This window comes from Lineus longissimus, chromosome 6, assembly GCF_910592395.1.
Source record: "Lineus longissimus chromosome 6, tnLinLong1.2, whole genome shotgun sequence".
NCBI lineage: Eukaryota > Metazoa > Nemertea > Pilidiophora > Heteronemertea > Lineidae > Lineus > Lineus longissimus.
In genome coordinates, this window is record NC_088313.1 from 89,502 (window position 1) to 107,099 (window position 17,598).

At 40.6% G+C, this 17,598-nt stretch overlaps 2 protein-coding genes across 3 annotated transcripts; one reads left to right on the forward strand and one right to left on the reverse strand.

Moving 5' to 3' along the window:
- Nucleotides 1–168: 168 nt before the first annotated feature.
- On the reverse strand, nucleotides 169–5,536 carry LOC135489692 (protein PBDC1-like). Of its 2 annotated transcripts, none has more exons than XM_064775177.1 (6): nucleotides 5,380–5,536; nucleotides 2,948–3,026; nucleotides 2,630–2,689; nucleotides 1,575–1,718; nucleotides 1,239–1,347; nucleotides 169–817 (listed from the first exon to the last, which is right to left on the reverse strand). In XM_064775177.1, the coding sequence occupies exons 2-6, from the start codon at nucleotides 2,984–2,986 to the stop codon at nucleotides 711–713; spliced, it is 459 nt and encodes a 152-aa protein (XP_064631247.1). In that variant the 5' UTR covers nucleotides 2,987–3,026; nucleotides 5,380–5,536; the 3' UTR covers nucleotides 169–710. The 2 variants fall into 2 exon arrangements, with proteins under 2 accessions (XP_064631247.1, XP_064631248.1); XM_064775178.1 differs by lacking the exon at nucleotides 5,380–5,536 and adding an exon at nucleotides 4,908–5,168.
- Nucleotides 5,537–7,287: 1,751 nt separating this feature from the next.
- On the forward strand, nucleotides 7,288–16,025 carry LOC135489203 (melanotransferrin-like). The gene is made up of 13 exons (XM_064774435.1): nucleotides 7,288–7,476; nucleotides 8,668–8,925; nucleotides 9,549–9,668; nucleotides 9,830–9,988; nucleotides 10,302–10,480; nucleotides 10,809–11,103; nucleotides 11,507–11,753; nucleotides 11,881–11,996; nucleotides 12,127–12,243; nucleotides 12,578–12,751; nucleotides 13,223–13,417; nucleotides 13,639–13,714; nucleotides 14,079–16,025. Exons 1-13 carry the CDS (start codon nucleotides 7,395–7,397, stop codon nucleotides 14,347–14,349), a joined length of 2,289 nt encoding a protein of 762 aa, XP_064630505.1. The 5' UTR covers nucleotides 7,288–7,394; the 3' UTR covers nucleotides 14,350–16,025.
- The last annotated feature ends 1,573 nt before the right edge of the window (nucleotides 16,026–17,598 follow it).

Sequence of the window (17,598 nt, forward strand, 5' to 3'; positions counted from 1 at the left end):
ACAGCATGGAAACCAACATACTACGGACACAAAATGATAAACTAGAGTGGTCCATCAATATCACCAAGCATGTAATCGATGCACGATATAACTGTTGCTTGTACTTGCTGGCATCCCATCCCTTAGACAGCATCATTCAACGCACAAAGAGAAAACAAAACAACTCACTTTTATCACAAAATGTCCTTACACATTTTCTGGTTTTATTACATTAATTCTAATGACTCAGTTGTAGGTTTGTCTCTTTACTGATTCCCTCCTTGACTGACACATGACGTAACACAAATTTGGAGGTAACATGATTTTGGAGACAACATAATTTTCTAGCATAACAAAAGGCATGACATTTTCGTCAGTTTTGGAGACTCCTAGCACATAACAGGCCATAATGTGAAGGTTTTGTTTCTGTTGTGAAGCAAGAAGCACAAACTCTACCAGTGTCCCCAAAAAGCACCATGACTCTTGATGACTCTCCAAATCATCCATCATACCGAGAGTTGCTGGGACACCAGTTACCAGGATTACGATTGAAACCAGGAGTTTTATCAACTTTCCATTCTGCTCGGCCAGCTAGAGACTATCCGAGGTTGATGCCCCCCTGCTTGGATGCCAAGCAACGATATTGCAATGACCCTTGGACAATTCACAGGTAGCCAGCATCATGGCATTTCATTCAGGATGAAGTCTATGAGCCACAAAGCATCACCATGCTAAATCGTTTCCTCTGCAGGACTGGGTTTGTATTTCTTCCCAAGTCCCATATTGTATCCTTCGCGATTCCGTGCAAGCTCGATCGCTAGAAACTGTATTCTTGGAGCTGAAAAATAGACAACACTTTGCTTTAGGTCTTTTTTCTATGACAATTCAAAAATATTGCATTGGAAACACTGACCAATGCTCAACTTGGGACCAATCACAACACACTATTTATTACCAGACTGTGCTCTGAAAGAAGGCCTTGGAGGACCTCTGGTCAGATAGCAGCAACCTACTCTCACAGCTACCACTCTGGTACCTCTGGTCAGATAGCAGCAACCTACTCTCACAGCTACCACTCTGGTCAGATAGCAGCAACCTACTCTCACAGCTACCACTCTGGTACATTACCATTTATTCCAAGCCACACACATTGCATGACAGAGAATGAAAACCATTAGTAACTACCTGCTGTTTCACACCACTCTGCTACATGCTATTCAAGAAGTTATGTTATCCTCATGATCATAATAAATGCTTACCTATCGTGGTATTCTTTTCATTATATTCCCCCTCACTGTCAAGCCGAAGCAGCGTGCCAAAGTTAAAGTCAGGCACATTTTTAAATTGATCACAGAAATTCCTCCATTTCTGAAAAGATCGAAGACTTATTTTAAGGCGAAACTTTCCCAAACACAACATCAACAACATGGTGGGTGTTTACTCTTTGCCTCCTCATCCTGCAAAAAAATGATTTCTCAGTCGAGAGCCCTTGAAAACAATTGAGGAAAGATGCAATGAATCTGAGTGAAAAATGTTGGGGGTGCAATCGAAGTAATGAAACTCAGAGAGAGTATTGAAAAACATATTCTACTTACCGCTTTCGCTTCACTTCTTTTTAATGTATCTTCCACAATGTTCCCAACTTCAAAATCCTTGAATTCTTCACGAAACTTATTATAAATGGCATCATCACTTGCGGTCAACCTCATGAACTTTGGATCCTGCACGGCACACAGCAGCTGAAAACACAAAAGTAATCAGAGAACACTTGTTCAAGGCTGATAACTAGAAACATGTTGCTGCACGGCACACAGCAGCTGAAAACACAAAAGTAATCAGAGAACACTTGTTCAAGGCTGATAACTAGAAACATGTTGCTGCACGGCACACAGCAGCTGAAAACACAAAAGTAATCAGAGAACACTTGTTCAAGGCTGATAACTAGAAACATGTTGCTGCACGGCACACAGCAGCTGAAAACACAAAAGTAATCAGAGAACACTTGTTCAAGGCTGATAACTAGAAACATGTTGCTGCACGGCACACAGCAGCTGAAAACACAAAAGTAATCAGAGAACACTTGTTCAAGGCTGATAACTAGAAACATGTTGCTGCACGGCACACAGCAGCTGAAAACACAAAAGTAATCAGAGAACACTTGTTCAAGGCTGATAACTAGAAACATGTTGCTGCACGGAACACAGCAGCTGAAAACACAAAAGTAATCAGAGAACACTTGTTCAAGGCTGATAACTAGAAACATGTTGCTGCACGGAACACAGCAGCTGAAAACACAAAAGTAATCAGAGAACACTTGTTCAAGGCTGATAACTAGAAACATGTTGCTGCACGGCACACAGCAGCTGAAAACACAAAAGTAATCAGAGAACACTTGTTCAAGGCTGATAACTAGAAACATGTTGCTGCACGGAACACAGCAGCTGAAAACACAAAAGTAATCAGAGAACACTTGTTCAAGGCTGATAACTAGAAACATGTTGCAAGGATGCCATAATACTTAACATCTATAATCAAACTGCCAGGGTCCACTGTGCTCACTCGATCCATCTTTAGACAGTTGTTATCCATTGGCACAAATGTTAGTTTACGAGTTGTGCATTTTATTTCCCCGAGGGCACGCTGTACTTACATTGAAATAAACCTCGGCATGCTTGAACGTCTTTTCTGCCCAGACCAACTCAAGACTTTCCTGAAATAAAGATACATTTTTTATATAGGGATATTAGGGGCTGGGTGCTCCATCCCTTGGAGTGTGATTCTGGCAAAAACTACCATAATATGATATAATGTTTTTTGGGGTTGTCTACCCAACAACATCAACGTCACTGTCCAGCCACATTTACTCACTTATCATTTAGCTCTAATTGGTTTTTCTCCCGAAACATTATAAACACATTTCAGCAAACGGTTGGAACTTTCCAATGTTGGACACTCAAATCTCACTTACATTATTCCCATAATCCTCAGCATTTGTTGAAATCGACATTGTCAGGATTCAAGAGCTCTGTCTTCTACAGAGGAAGGTGCTGCAAAATAAAGAAATCTTTGAGCAATGTTTATTTTGTGATAGCTAGTATTCATGATTTTGAGGAAAGACATTGCGTCACAAACAAAACTTGGTCGCCGGAGGGTGGACAATTTCATGATGTCAGACAGTGGGGAACCATGTCAAATCTCCGTCCTCGAGCCAGCCTAAAAAATATGAATTGGGTATCACTCATGCGATCTTTGCTTTATGGTAGATAGAGAAGTCGGCTGACACAGAGTCAGATAGTGAATTTGTATTCATAAAAAACTCATTTGAATAAGGTAATGACTATTGCATGGACTCAATCAGTAGATCAGCATGCAAGCCATTCCATTGACACTCATGCATTATGTATATCAACATAAACATTTTCGAGGTTTTCAGTGGAGTTTTATGACGACCATACTAGGCCTACCACAATAACAGTTTCTGATCTGCATCATTCAGAAAACAACGGGGACGCTAGTCTTAAAAATTAAGACGATAAAGAAAAAAATACTTCAAAGAAGCTTCTTTTACCGTCTTAACTCTCTCATCAGCGGCCATTAGTCAGAAAAGACATAGTCGAACCGAGTACGTAATTAACACACTGCAAGCGCTTAAACCACTACCATGTTAACAAGTACCCTTTGCGGTTGATGAAAACATTTTAAAGCCAAATCCATAGACGGAAATTGGTTAAAATCTCAAGTGAATTTGGAGGACGTTTCGAAACCAACTTGATTTCGAAGACGGCTCGTTTCAGACAGTCAAAAAATAGGTTTAGAGATCACATCTCCTCGCGAAAACATGTCATTGCATGTTACATGTGTAGGCATAAACCGCTGACAACAATGGCGCCATTTTGTGCAAACTGGCGCACTTTTTCATCAAAATTGCCGTGATGAAAAAAGAGCATCAAGATATATTTTTTTATCTTTCTGAAATTACAAAAGAATATTATCAATCACCAATGGAATGACCCTATTGAGAAATTTGATGTAAGTTTTGTTTTTATTCAATCGTTATCGGTCACCTCCTCACATATTGCTGCCAGGGGTGAAAGACTTGGGTAGAGAACGACTCTCTGGTGTGGAGATTGATTACTGCACGTGACAATAATATTGACGGTGGAAGATGCCAGCTTTGCGATTTTCTCGTCATTAATGTCTAAATATGACTTTATTTCTTAGTTGATTTCGAATTTGGTGCATATAAACACTGTAGACCTACAGCTACATAAAGATGATAAAGAATACATTAATTTGGTAGATTCTGTAGATACATGTTCACTTTTTATAAGATTTGCACATTGTCGTAGCATTTTTCCGGGTTCTTTGATATGCAAATGTACATTTCCACGTGCTTTTATCTACGCGGTATTTCTGATAGGCCGTTTCTGATATCCTTGCATCGACGTCTATACGGCGTAAATCTGATTGTCTCAGCCAATATACGTCTATCGTTCATTCGACTACGCCGGGGACGCTCTCCTTTGGTTGGTAATGAGACTTACTCACTGCTGCAGTGCAAATGTTGAGTTGCAGACACTGAATCCTTGACGCAAGGGCCCAAAGCGCCGCGCAGCAGCAAAAAAGCGAAGCTGGCGAAACATTTATAACGGGTCACCGTCACTTATTATTGGACTTATAGCGCATTTAAGGGGTTGCAACTATTTTGCTTTATAGTGTCACCAGGAAAGAAAAGCATGCGACCTAACGCCGATCTATTTGTATAAAGTGATAATTGGAAGGTATATAGTAGGAAATATCAATAAAATAATCATTCCATGTCGTCTTTTGAGGGCATTTTTGATTGTAAAAAATATATGTGTACGTCACCGGAGTCTCTGCAATGATAATTTTATCACAGCAGTCTCGCGCAAGTAGAAGTTCTTTACCTATTAGTTCTTCACTTATTAGTCTCAGTGTCTGGCGCAAAGCCAGACGTTTTCCATTACGATTTCACTACGATGTTTGACAAGAAGGAGCAGTGCGCGAGATATGCTAATGAGCAGACTTCCCTCGCTTGAGTTTCGGAAGAATGTTCCATATCGCGCTAAGCTGACCACTGCTGACCATTGACAGGCGTGCATTGGACTGGTACAGGTTGGAACTGAACATTGAATATGCTGGTGGTGACGCTTTCTGATGAGAAGTTGGTCGTCACTGATGCAGTTTCCTTGGACTTGTCCACAGCATCGTTCAATCATTGCTCTCTGAGCTGCCTTGATTCTGTACTTACCCAAATACCGAGACCAAATGCCTGTTGACTGTGCTTCAAGAGAGACTGGCGCCTCAACACTGACAACAGACACCAACCCGAACCCCCTCAAACTCAGAAACCACAAACGCCCAACCCTTCCTGCTAACCTTAATACTTCTGGGTTGATTGGACTGCAACTGTCAGAATCAGACTATCTAAACAATATCTAGCTCCTATGCTCCAAATTGCCAAAAGTAAAATCAAGCCACTCTCTCTTCTAACATGTCTAAAACATGGGCGCTGCCATATTGGACATGTTGGAATGGATAGCAGAATTGCTGTTTTTTCCCTCCCTGACCATTTCGCCCCCAGTTGTTTCGCTCCAAATCGAAGTCGTTTCACTCCCTCGTCCCAGGAACTTCTGAGTAGGAAACGAAACCCGTCTACTGGTGTAACAGCTTGTTGGGGCGTACAAATTGGAATGGCCTATCCCATTCGTAAAAGCGTTTGCTTCTACTTTATTTTAATAAAGTTAAAACAGTTCAAACAGTTAAACTGTTAAAACAGTTAGTACGATACGTGTAGTCTTGTGTTGTAGTGTTGAGTGACAATTAATTTACACTCCGGACAGAGTGGACTGGCCTCATCCCTCACCCTTGCCTTGGTGACGATTAATTGAGATGGCCATTATTATCCATCCTGAGCTTTAAAGCCTTCAACTGGGCACTTTTACGTACCTACTGTAAGCTTTAACCAAGCTCTAAGCTCAGTTAATACAGGGATTGTATACACAAACCCCTGAGACATTCGCTTCACTCGATGCCGTAGCCGCTACAATGTCCCAGATCTGAATAGTAGTTACCAGTCGCTTCACTCGTCCTAGACCCCGTCACAACCAAACTGATGACGGCAGCTGTCACAATCATCCTGATCCTAGACCCCGTCACAACCAAACTGATGACGGCCGCTGTCACAATCCTGATCCTAGACCCCGTCACAACCAAACTGATGACGGCAGCTGTCACAATCCTGATCCTAGACCCCGTCACAACCAAACTGATGACGGCAGCTGTCACAATCCTGATTTCTAATATTACACTAAAACTTTTTTGCCCCAATGTATCCTCGAAAATAACATTGATATCCACTACTACTGCTTGTGTCTATACCGGCGAAATAAATTGGGTCCCAATGGCTGAAAGAAAAACTGCTCAGAGTCAACTTGTCTTTTGCCTAGCGACGGTCGCCAATGATCCGTTGCGGGGATACCTGAAACATAAGGGCTACTCGAAAATTTACTAACTTGAATTCAAAAATTCCACATTGATTGGATTATCACTGGGCAATTTTTGGCTTGGGCAATTGTCTTCGCTTTTCATACTTTGGGGTTGTTTTTAGGTTGAAGTCTATATGATTTAAGATGGATAATAATGTCTCCACTTTTGTGTCATACTCATTAGCAACCCATTACTGTTTTACTCATTAGTGGGAGTAGGTAAGTTAACACTGATGGCGCACACCCAACCACTGGATGACTCGTCCAGGTAACCTCGACCCTATCCACCGCGCAGCGGAACTCCGAGGAGGCCTCGTTGATTTACCCGAAGCGAGCCGTGCATATTGTGGATGCACTGTCAATACTGAGCGCGCTGGTATTCCTTGGATCGAGGTTTTCCATCTACCTGAGAAACAGGTGACCGGACACCGGAGGCTGACGCCCCCTGATCTAGTTCATGACGAGTGAATTGCCGTCAAGTACCAGTCTCTATAATGAGTGAATGGAGGAGACTGGTGAATGAGTCTACCGGATGACTCAATTATTCTAGTACCACTATTTAGATAAGATGGCAGCACCTGTTTGATTGGATAATTGGTATTCATCCGCTATTAATTGCTCGTTCACATTATCACTTTGTCAGCAAATTATTTATCTGGTAATAACGCTAATTTAATTTTTGAAGAGAACAATCTTCTTTTCAAACGCGTGTTTAAAGTGTAGAATAAATAGCAGGTTACCTTTTGTAGCACTATTTTTGGCGGAGTCACATAACCTCAATGCACTAGGTTGGTGAAAAAAGGCCACAGTTGTTAAACAAGGCCGCCTTGATTTTGAATTCTCTTTCAACAGCCGATTTCCGTCCTTATAATTCTCACACATGTGTTATTTTTGATCGATCTCAAAATGTGGTATATTCCAATCTGTGTGATTGTCTTGGTGGGGCAATCGCTCGCCCAGTTGCCGCCCATAGACCAGTCCAAGAAAGGTAAACTGAAAACTGGGTCACACAACATTCCCCAAAATGTACAGGAAGTGTGTACAAATGTGCTACAAATGTATGTGGCTTTCTTATGTTTCCGAACTGGCCAATCTCTACTCATTCTGTGGTCAGTCAGGCTACTCTCTGCCCTGGTTCTCATCATTGATTGGGCACTCTGACTATGTCTACACCAGGTTTTGTGCCCAATCATATCATCTGAATGGAAGTATTTTTACTCTCGGCCGAGGCTCCACCCCTGACTCTGAGAGGCTGCAGAGCTGTGTTCAGCAGTTCACAGTGATATGGTATCTAATATCTATGACGTCTTAGAGAACAATAATAAAGGGAACGAGTTAACAATCCCCGATCACACCCCAAAAAAAGGTCATCCGTTGACTAACCAAGCACCACTGTTCAATGGATTTATAGTTGAATGCGATCAAACTACGTCATTTCCGATCGGGGATTCTGAAGTTCAGCCTAATATTATAAAGTGCTGAAACTTGGTCGGCTCGACTCTGGAATGGTGAAATTTGAGCGACTTCAACATGCAGACAGTGCTTTGAAAAATTCCAAAAACTATTCTATACCGAGCTACTTACTCTCAAGTTACTCCTCATGTCTCCATTGTTCTCCAAATCTCACAATGAACCGTCATAGCAGGCTGTGTTCACGTCGGATCTTACAGGATGAAAGAGCTTTTCGCCATTTTGTCAAACCAGTGGTGCTCGTTGGGTGGTTGGGTTTTTTGTGTGCTTTTAATGACTATTTGTGACCGATTTGGAGAACAATGGATACATGAGGAGTAACTTGAGAGTAAGTAGCTCGGTATAGAATAGTTTTTGGAATTTTTCAATGCACTGTCTGCCTATTGAAGTCTCTCAAATGTCACCATTCCAGAGTCGAGCCGACCAAGTTTCAACACTTTATTATCGTTCTCTCTAGGACGTCATAGATATCATTTCACTGTGCTGTGTTTACTGTTAGTGAATTTTGAAAGTATGGCGCTGCAAAATGGGTATTGTTACGGTATACCCCATTTGAAATCATACGTTTGTGACAAACGCATTCGAATGACTGGATAATATAGGGACTCGACCTATGCTGATGCTGGCCAAAGTCAAAGACATGGCCTTCTGACCATCTTAATCATGCCAACTCTTCAGCCATTTACATGTCATTCTTTTCTAATTTCAGAGGTTCGTTTCTGTGTGATCAACGATGCCGAACTGAAGAAGTGTGAGGCAATGAAAAAGGCCGTTGCAGCTGAAGCTTGGGCTAAAGATAAATACGAGGTTGTCTGCATCAGTGGTCCAGCTATCACTGACAAGTTCAAATGTATGGAGTTGATTGAGTTCCAAGATGCAGATGTCATGACGGTAGACTCAGGGGAACTTGTGCTGGCTGGAAGAAGATTTCGTCTTGTTCCGATTGTAGGAGAACAGTATGGCACCAGTAAGTTACTGTTGTAATTGGCAGTATGGCACCAGTAAGTTACTGTTGTAATTGGCAGTATGGCACCAGTAAGTTACTGTTGTAATTGGCGTTGCAATTCAGCCATGTTGGAAGTTATGGTCTCAGGTTGTTTTGTTTTGGTGAACAGTTGTTGGTATTGCCAATGTATCAATCTTGCAATTAACTGGGTAGGCCATATCCTGGATCAAGTTAAAGTGATACTATGATGTGATTTACAACTTTGCGGAAATACGTCCATTTTTAATTGTTGATCACAATCGTAAAGCTCAAATTTTCCACTTTTGATTAGATTTATTATAAACTAGCTGAATGTAAACCATCGCAACCGCGAAAATGTTCATGTTGTGACGTCATCAACGAAAACGGCTTCAAAGCGAGCCGTCGGGGCGGGATTAAACAATCAATTTTTAGAAAATGTGCATTTCGATTCGAAAACCTTACCGATTTATGAGAAAGTGACGTAGTCATTTGTCAAAAACAGCTAAAACATTATATGGTGAAATTTGACACGAGTTACCCTTTAAAATGCAGAAAGACCAGATATTGAAGCATGACTTTCTGACCATTTAATAGTGACATCTCATCTTCTTGTCTACTTTCAGAAAGTGACTACTATTCAGTGGTAGTTTTAAAAGCTACAGATATATTGATGACTGCTGACTACACCGGTCGCCAGTATGAACGACTCCAAGATTTACAGGGCAAGAGGGTTTGCTCACCAGGTAAGATAAGAACGGGTCGGTGATTGACTCAAATATTACAAGAGCAAGTGTTTGCTCAAGAAGATCAACTGAAAGAGAAAACGTAAACGACAGAGGGATAAGATAATTTTGGTGTTTTTGAACACCCGGGTAAATTCTTCATACTTTCCATCATTTTCCAGGCATGGGGACAGCAGCTGGATGGGTTCTACCCATCTCCAAAATGTTCGAGCAAGGTTTCATCAAAGTTACACGTTGTAATGTCCATGTACAACAGGTGTCCAAATTCTTTGGTGAGATGTGCATCCCCTCTGCGCTGATTGCATACTACAATCCTTACGGTAAGTTGGTGATTTCAGCTGAAATGTCACAAAAACTGATTGAATATGTTATTAATTGGTCGTATGAGGGTAGAGTCACAACAAGAATGCAGTGATAGACCATTCTAACTTTCTTCTCCTGAACTTAATTGTTAAAACGATAAAATGATTCTGTGTATTTACAGGTCTATGGTGAAGACGGTTCCTCATGTAAATTGGGGCAAGTTGAAGTTTGCCATTGAGTTCCATCTCTTCTTTAATGTTTAATGCATTCCCTGCTCGAGCTAAACTACAGTTATTAGAAATGAGTTTGCTTATTAATTCTTTCCTTCAGGTATCAACCCGATGAAGGTCTGTGACCTGTGTAATAAGAAGATCTGTGACACCAACGACTTGTACTCTGGGTTCGATGGTGCCTTTGACTGTCTTCAGAAGGGGGTTGGGCAGGTGGCCTTCTTGAAAGATTCCACCGTCCGCATGGCATTGGGCAACGACTCAAGTGAGACGCTGAATGTAAGAAACCATTCCTTTTGACGCAGTTAATAAAAACGTTTGCCATGGCAGTTTCAGATGGTGAGACTGTCCTTCTTCAGAAGTTCTAAGTTGGGCCGCAAAGTGAATCCTTGGACTGTAAGTGGAATGGTCATGTCATAAAGACATTACTCTACCACTACCCTAGGCTCACTACCCTAGGTTTAGATAGCCCGCCGAAGACAGAATCATCTTGACAATTTGGCACATAACTTGGATGCTACACACATACTAACTCATTTAATTGAGAACACAGTAAAGAAGAAAAGAGTTGTAAATCAAATTCCTTCATATTTGTGTATCTTTACAGGACTACCGCCTTCTCTGCAGCGACGGGAGTGTTGCAACCATGGAAAATTACATGGCATGTAACTGGGGCAGGGTCAAAAGCAATGCAGTCGTCGGTTATGGCAAAGCTGACCACTTGAACAAACTCAAAATGTTCTTCAAGGAGCTGAGCCGTGCGTTCTCCGCACCAGCCACAACCAGTGATGGCTTCTCGTTATTTGACTCCTCCCCCTATGGTGGCCACAGCATCCTCTTCTCAGATGACGCCACAGACCTGATCGACGTTGGTTCAAGAGACACTTATCACAAATATGTCAGTAAGTACAGAGTCAAACTTTTAAACTCTGATGAGTAATATTAGGAATGACTGATCTTGTTGCCTGTCCTCTTATTCAGTAAACTGCAGAAAATTTCTCGAAATGATTAAAGAATTTTAATTCTTTAATCACCTGAATAACAGTTGTTAAAACAACTGTTATTCAGGTGGGTTCAGAATTTTTTTTAGTTTTTCCAATATAAAAATATATTTTTGCTATTAACCTTATTCTGCATTGTGTTTTTTTTTGCTAAATCTGCAAAAAATTGGCAGTTTACAATTTACGTTGTCTGTCAACAATGCTGACAATTAAGTTGAATCTGGTCATTTTCTCACAAAATCCCTCAAACTTTAATCGCCAGTTCCAAGTTGGCAGTTTTCACCACCCAATTTCTGTTCGTTAGGTGATGATTACATGAAACGCCTCAACTCTCTTGAAATCTGTCCCGTCAAATCCGTCCGATGGTGCACAACCTCTGAGGACGAGATCAACAAGTGCTCAGCGATGGTTCTGGGCATCCAAAGCAAGAGTCTGAAACCCGATCTTCGCTGTGTGATGGGGAAGAATGCTCTCGACTGTATGCAAAAAATTCAAGATGGCGATGCTGATTTGATCAATCTCGATGCGGCAGATACTTACGTGGCCGGAAGGTAAGAATTTGATGCTCCAAGTGTTGCTTTGTGATTTCTTTTATTTTTGCGGTTCTTTCTCAGAACAGATTTGAATACTGGGCAGGTAATTAAGATTCATAATATTCTCCTGCTGTTATTTTTTCAGATACTATGGACTTGTGCCAATAGCAGCAGAAGATTATGGTGACGACACCATGTCTTACTATGCTGTGGCAGTTGCCAAGAAGTCAACTCCTGAAATCACTATTTTCAACCTAAAAGGTGGGTGTGGTACAATGTCTTGGGCAATCAAAATACAAAAAGAGAACATTTACATGTAACTTCAATGTAAAACACGATTGAATTTTGCATCGCTAATGATCGTCATGAATTCTTCGTCATTTCTTTGCAGCAAAGCGAGCGTGTTTCTCTGGAGTGAACATGGCCGCTGGTTGGGTGATTCCGGTGTTCACCCTGATCGAGACTCAGCAGATTTTGCCAGAAACATGCAAGCTCTATGATGCCATGAGTGAGTACACCTTGCTATTATCACTTCTCTCTCAATTTCAAATAGACTGTGACCTGAATTGAAACTCAACATCTGTGTCTGCCTGTGCTGTGGATAATTTCTAGTGAAATTACTGGGCTGAAACTAGTACAATATTTCACGCAAGTTGCTGAAAGAGAATTCTCCATTGCTCATCACTTCGGAATAACTTATCACTTTATTGATGATTAGTTAAAAGGTGATCCAAAAATTCTTGTGAAAAGTGTGAATCTGTTGTGCTTCTTCATATCTAATGGCAGTTTGTGATATAGTATACATGATTTTCATTACTGTAACCTACTCTTTCTGTCCTCAGGTGAATTCTTCTTCAGAGCTTGTGCCCCTGGTATATTGGAGAAACAGTATAATCCAAGACAGGTTGGTCTGAACATGTGTGAGGCCTGTGCTGCTGGTAGTTCAGATAAATGTAAGAGAACCAGTCGTGAACAATACTTTAGTGACAGTGGCTCCTTCCGTTGCCTTGTTGAAGGTGAGTGCTGATTACTTAAGCTTTATTACTTGAAACCTGCTTTGCTTTACTAATGTCAACATATTGTTGTCAGAACCATGTGCATATTTTTTCCAACAGCTGTATATGCACGTCGTGGCTATTGTCTGACATTACTGTACCTCAAACTTGTCAGACTAGGCTGTGCTTTACATCCTTGTAGATCCATGCACTTGATTGGGAACAATGTTTACGAAGACGTCACATCACGTTACAGTAATGTAAAAGTGCATGGTGACGTGACGACGGCCAACACTACGTCATGTAAACGTTGTTCCCAATCAAGTGCATGGATCTATAGTGCTCTGTTATTGCAGTTTAGTCGTTTTTCAATTTTCCTGTTTGGAGACATCGCAGTCCAGCTGGAAGCCATTCTCATTTGAAAACACAACACATCTTGTGCCCAGCTTGTACCTTTGATAAGAATGATAATAAAACTGTTACCTTTTCCAGGTGGTGGGGAAATTGCTTTCACACGATCACTGGCCGTCCGGGACAACACAGATGGGCGTAATCAGGATATTTGGGCCAGGAACCGTCGCTCCGATGACTACGAGCTGTTGTGCAGGAATGGTCACAGGATGGGCATAGACCAGTGGAAAGACTGCAACTTGGCAAAGTTGCGGTCTCCAGCGATTGTCACTGCAGGTTTGTACATTGTTAAGCATGTGACATTTGGCACATATGTCGTGATCACACATGCCAAGTCATATCACGCTAACTTAGGCCTTCTCTTGTCTACAGTAAAGCTTTGAGAGTAAACAATACTTGTTTAACACATGGTCAGAAGTGTTTAAACATTGAGGGTCAAGAAGGATCTCAACCTTTGTTATAAAATCATTACAGGTATATCAATTTTATGATTGCAGGTTATAAATCTGAAGAAGACCGTGAGATAATGTGGGAACTCTTGGACTATGCTCAGAATTACTTCTCTGGAGATGCGTAAGTTGAATTTGAATGACGATCTGAAATGTGATTTATTCAACTGAGCGTTGTCTGTCTGTAAAGCCTCCGTCTGTAAAGCCTCCGTCTGTAAAGCCTCCGTCTGTAAAGCCTCCGTCTGTAAAGCCTCCGTCTGTAAAGCCTCCGTCTGTAAAGCCTCCGTCTGTAAAGCCTCCGTCTGTAAAGCCTCCGTCTGTAAAGCCTCCGTCTGTAAAGCCTCTTGTTTGGTGCATTAAGTAGAGGTTGGTACATTTGAAGTTTGTCTATGAATCAGGAGAACAAGTGTCAATGATTATTGCTACTGAAGCAAAATCGTTATTGCTTCATTTTGCCAATATTGAAATGATTAATATTCCATTTCCAGAAATGACCAATTTACGATGTTCGATTCCGGTTTGAACAAGCACGATTTGATGTTTTCTGACTCCGCCGTGAAATTACTCAAGATCCCCAAGGAGGAACAAAACTACAAAAAGTGGCTGGGCGATTACTTTGACCGTCTCATGCAGATGCTGCATAGATACCAGTGTGGTTCTGTCACAGATAGTTCACCTGCATCATCTACTAACACTTCCTTGGTCAAATATTTTGTCACATTAATAGCCATTTTAACTTCAACAGCTTTGTTACTTTAATTGACTCATTTTCATCCATCCTGCCATGAATGTATAAAATGTGTGTGTGCTTATAGGAATTCTGAACGTTAAAATGTCCGGACCATAAAATGTTAAGCATTGGTTGTTAGTTGTTTTATGAAATTCAATTGGGCCTGGGGACAATTTCCCAGGAAATAGGCCCTCATGGGATGGAAACATGACATGTGTTCAGAATTCCTTCTCTGCAATATCGTAGTTTAAAACTTCTTGCTCTTATATGTATATTACTACATGTACATATCTCTTAACTTTGATACTATAAAGTTGCACTAGATTATCACAAAATGCTATAGAAAAACGTATGTTCAGTCCAGGTATTGCGCATAAAACTCCCATCTTATATTTATTTTATGATTGATACTTTATATGATAATGAGACATCACTTTTGTATCTGTACATATCATTTGAGCACTTTTATCTGTATATTTCTGATCATGTCCAAAACTTTTTACTTCCGTAGTGTTTCTGATCAGTTTTTTGGCTCAGATGCAAACCATATCATAATGAACTAAATCCAAAAGACTAGTTGTTTATTTTTACTACGGTACTACTGAAAACTGCCTAATTATCATCCTCTATTTTTGCAATTTTTAAAAATTTCTTCAAAAAAATAAAATGTTCACCCAAGATTACAGTTCTTTTCCCCCATTTTTTGGGGTGAACACAGGAGTACCGAAGGTTTTTCCTGAAATCTGTGAAAACATGGAAAATAAAATTCTCGCTGAAAGTTAGGCAGATTACACCATTTGTAACTTGAAATGTAAATAATGTATATTTTAACATAGATAGACACAGTGTAGGTGATGTTTTGTATAATATAACATAGATAGACACAGTGCAGGTGATGTTTTGTATATTTTTGATCGAAATTGATTGCGTCCATTTTTTCTTAGAATCATATTCCATCCCAGGTTGTGTTGGTGAGGGGTTAAGATAGTTGTTACATTCAAATACATTCCATCCTCAGTTGTGTTGCTAAGAGGATACATGTACATGTAATGGTTACATTCCATCCTAGGTTGTGTTGCTAAGAGGATACATGTACATGTAATGGTTACATTCCATCCTCAGTTGTCTGGCTGAAGGGATTACTGATTACATTCCATCCTAAGGTGTGTTAATTGGCGGTTAATTTCTAATTTTGCTTGGGAACGTTTTGATTGGAATCAAAAAGACCTTGTGCCTAATTCCATCCTTTTCTTTGATATTCGAAAATAATATTAGATGAGTGGAACTTGAGTATATGATAGAAATGCAGTGTTGATGTTATTATTACTTCACAAATTTATACACGATATCCAGACTACCCCCAGGCTGACTGCCATGTTTCGGTGATTTGACTGGATAATTTCCACGCAAGGTCTCTTGTCTGGCATCATTGATGCATTCCTGACGTCATCTGACCATAATATCCTGGGAATTTTGTATTTCCAATTCAGTCTTCTCAGTAAGATGACGTTCTGATTTAATTGTTCATTTACAAATTCATTGATTGAATGTAACCCTGAATGGATCAAGTATTAATTTTTACTACCTGATGGATGTATAGACATTTTATAGACTTCAAATCATGCTTTGTGTAAAACACTTTTATAATGGTCCATTTATTTGAAATTGTATTATGGATGAAAATTAAATATTTCTATATACGAAACATCTTTCTTTTGTTTATATAATTATACTTCTACTGGCATCGTGTGGAAAAAAAGTGTCATAAAATGTGTCCTTTAACTGCATATGTACTGGACATGATGATTTATGGTGGCATGTCCACCAAATCTTTGTCTTCAATTTTGCCATTGTCCACACAATGCAAGGGCTTCTTCCAGACGGACGCTCTTGACTTCAGCCCCAGTCATATTGGGACATGGTCAATAAGACGCTCCAACCACTCTGTTGGTCGACACAAGAAACTCTTTTACAGTTGTGAGCAGACATATAATCCCCGGGGTCCATCTCGCACAGAATATATCTTTGGCGATTTGAGTGCACCTCGCCGGTCCCCTTTTTCACAAAAATGTTTGAAAATGACCAGAATTTTTGGCGTGAAGTGCTGGCAATATTGCCAATTGGGCCGGACAATCACGGAAAACCCCCAATATTATACATTTCTTCCTGAATAATACTTACAGTGATGGTTACGCTACACAAAAACCAAAAAAAAAACGAGGGTCAACCATTGAACTTTTGAGATATGTTGAATTTGGCACAAATCAGCGAAAAACGCACGAACTGGCACTGGACGGCATTTCAACACGGGGCCAACGCACATCCCAAGTTCAGTGTACACATACGTCGGCAACAACAGTATAAATGCGTAGTTTCTTGTTAGTCGCCTATTGAGTAGCGCTCTAGGTTTCAGAAACTCCAGAAAAACATGTCTTTGCCAAAACAACTGCTGAATCAACACTAACGTACTGTGAGGACCGAGAAATCAATGATTTTCGGAACTACGGTTAGGGCTTGGTCGCGCATGAATACAAAAAAATCCCTAATGAGACTTTGGTCTTTTCAGTTCCTACCTGGCCCTAAAGATGGGGATGGCGTAGTTCTTCCATGAAGTCCATGAGACTCCGATAACCAGCTCAATGAGGGGGGGTTTGGACCACTAGATAGATCTACGTGGTTCGGCACTGAAGGTTTTAAAATGCGTTTCCAATGTGATTTCATGAGGACAACCCATCTGTGTCGTATATCACTTGAAACGCCCGATCCCCCTGATTCTGCAGAATGTAAAATCGGGCATTTTATTTCTTTAGATAAATCATAAGCGTCGCATTTGCTCCTAGCTCTGTTCACCATCCCAAATGGCAATATTCGCCAATTGGGCCGGACAATCACGGAAAACCCCCAATATCATACATTTCTTCCTGAATAATTCTTACAGTGACCATTCTCCCATGAAAGACAGTTGCTTATGCTACAAAAAAATAAGTAAAAAATCGATGGTCAACCATTGAACTTTTGAGATATGTTGGATTTTGCACAAATCAGCGAAAAACGCACCTACTGGTACTGGACAGCATTTCAACACGGGGCCAACGCACATCCCAAGTTCAATGTACACATACGACGGCAACAACAGTAAAACGCGTAGTTTCTTGTTAGCCGCCCATTGAGTAGCGCTCTAGGTTTTAGAAACTCCAAAAAACATGTCTTTCCCAAAACAACTGCTAAATTAACACCAGCATACTTTGAGGACCAAGAAAATTAATGATTTTTAAGAA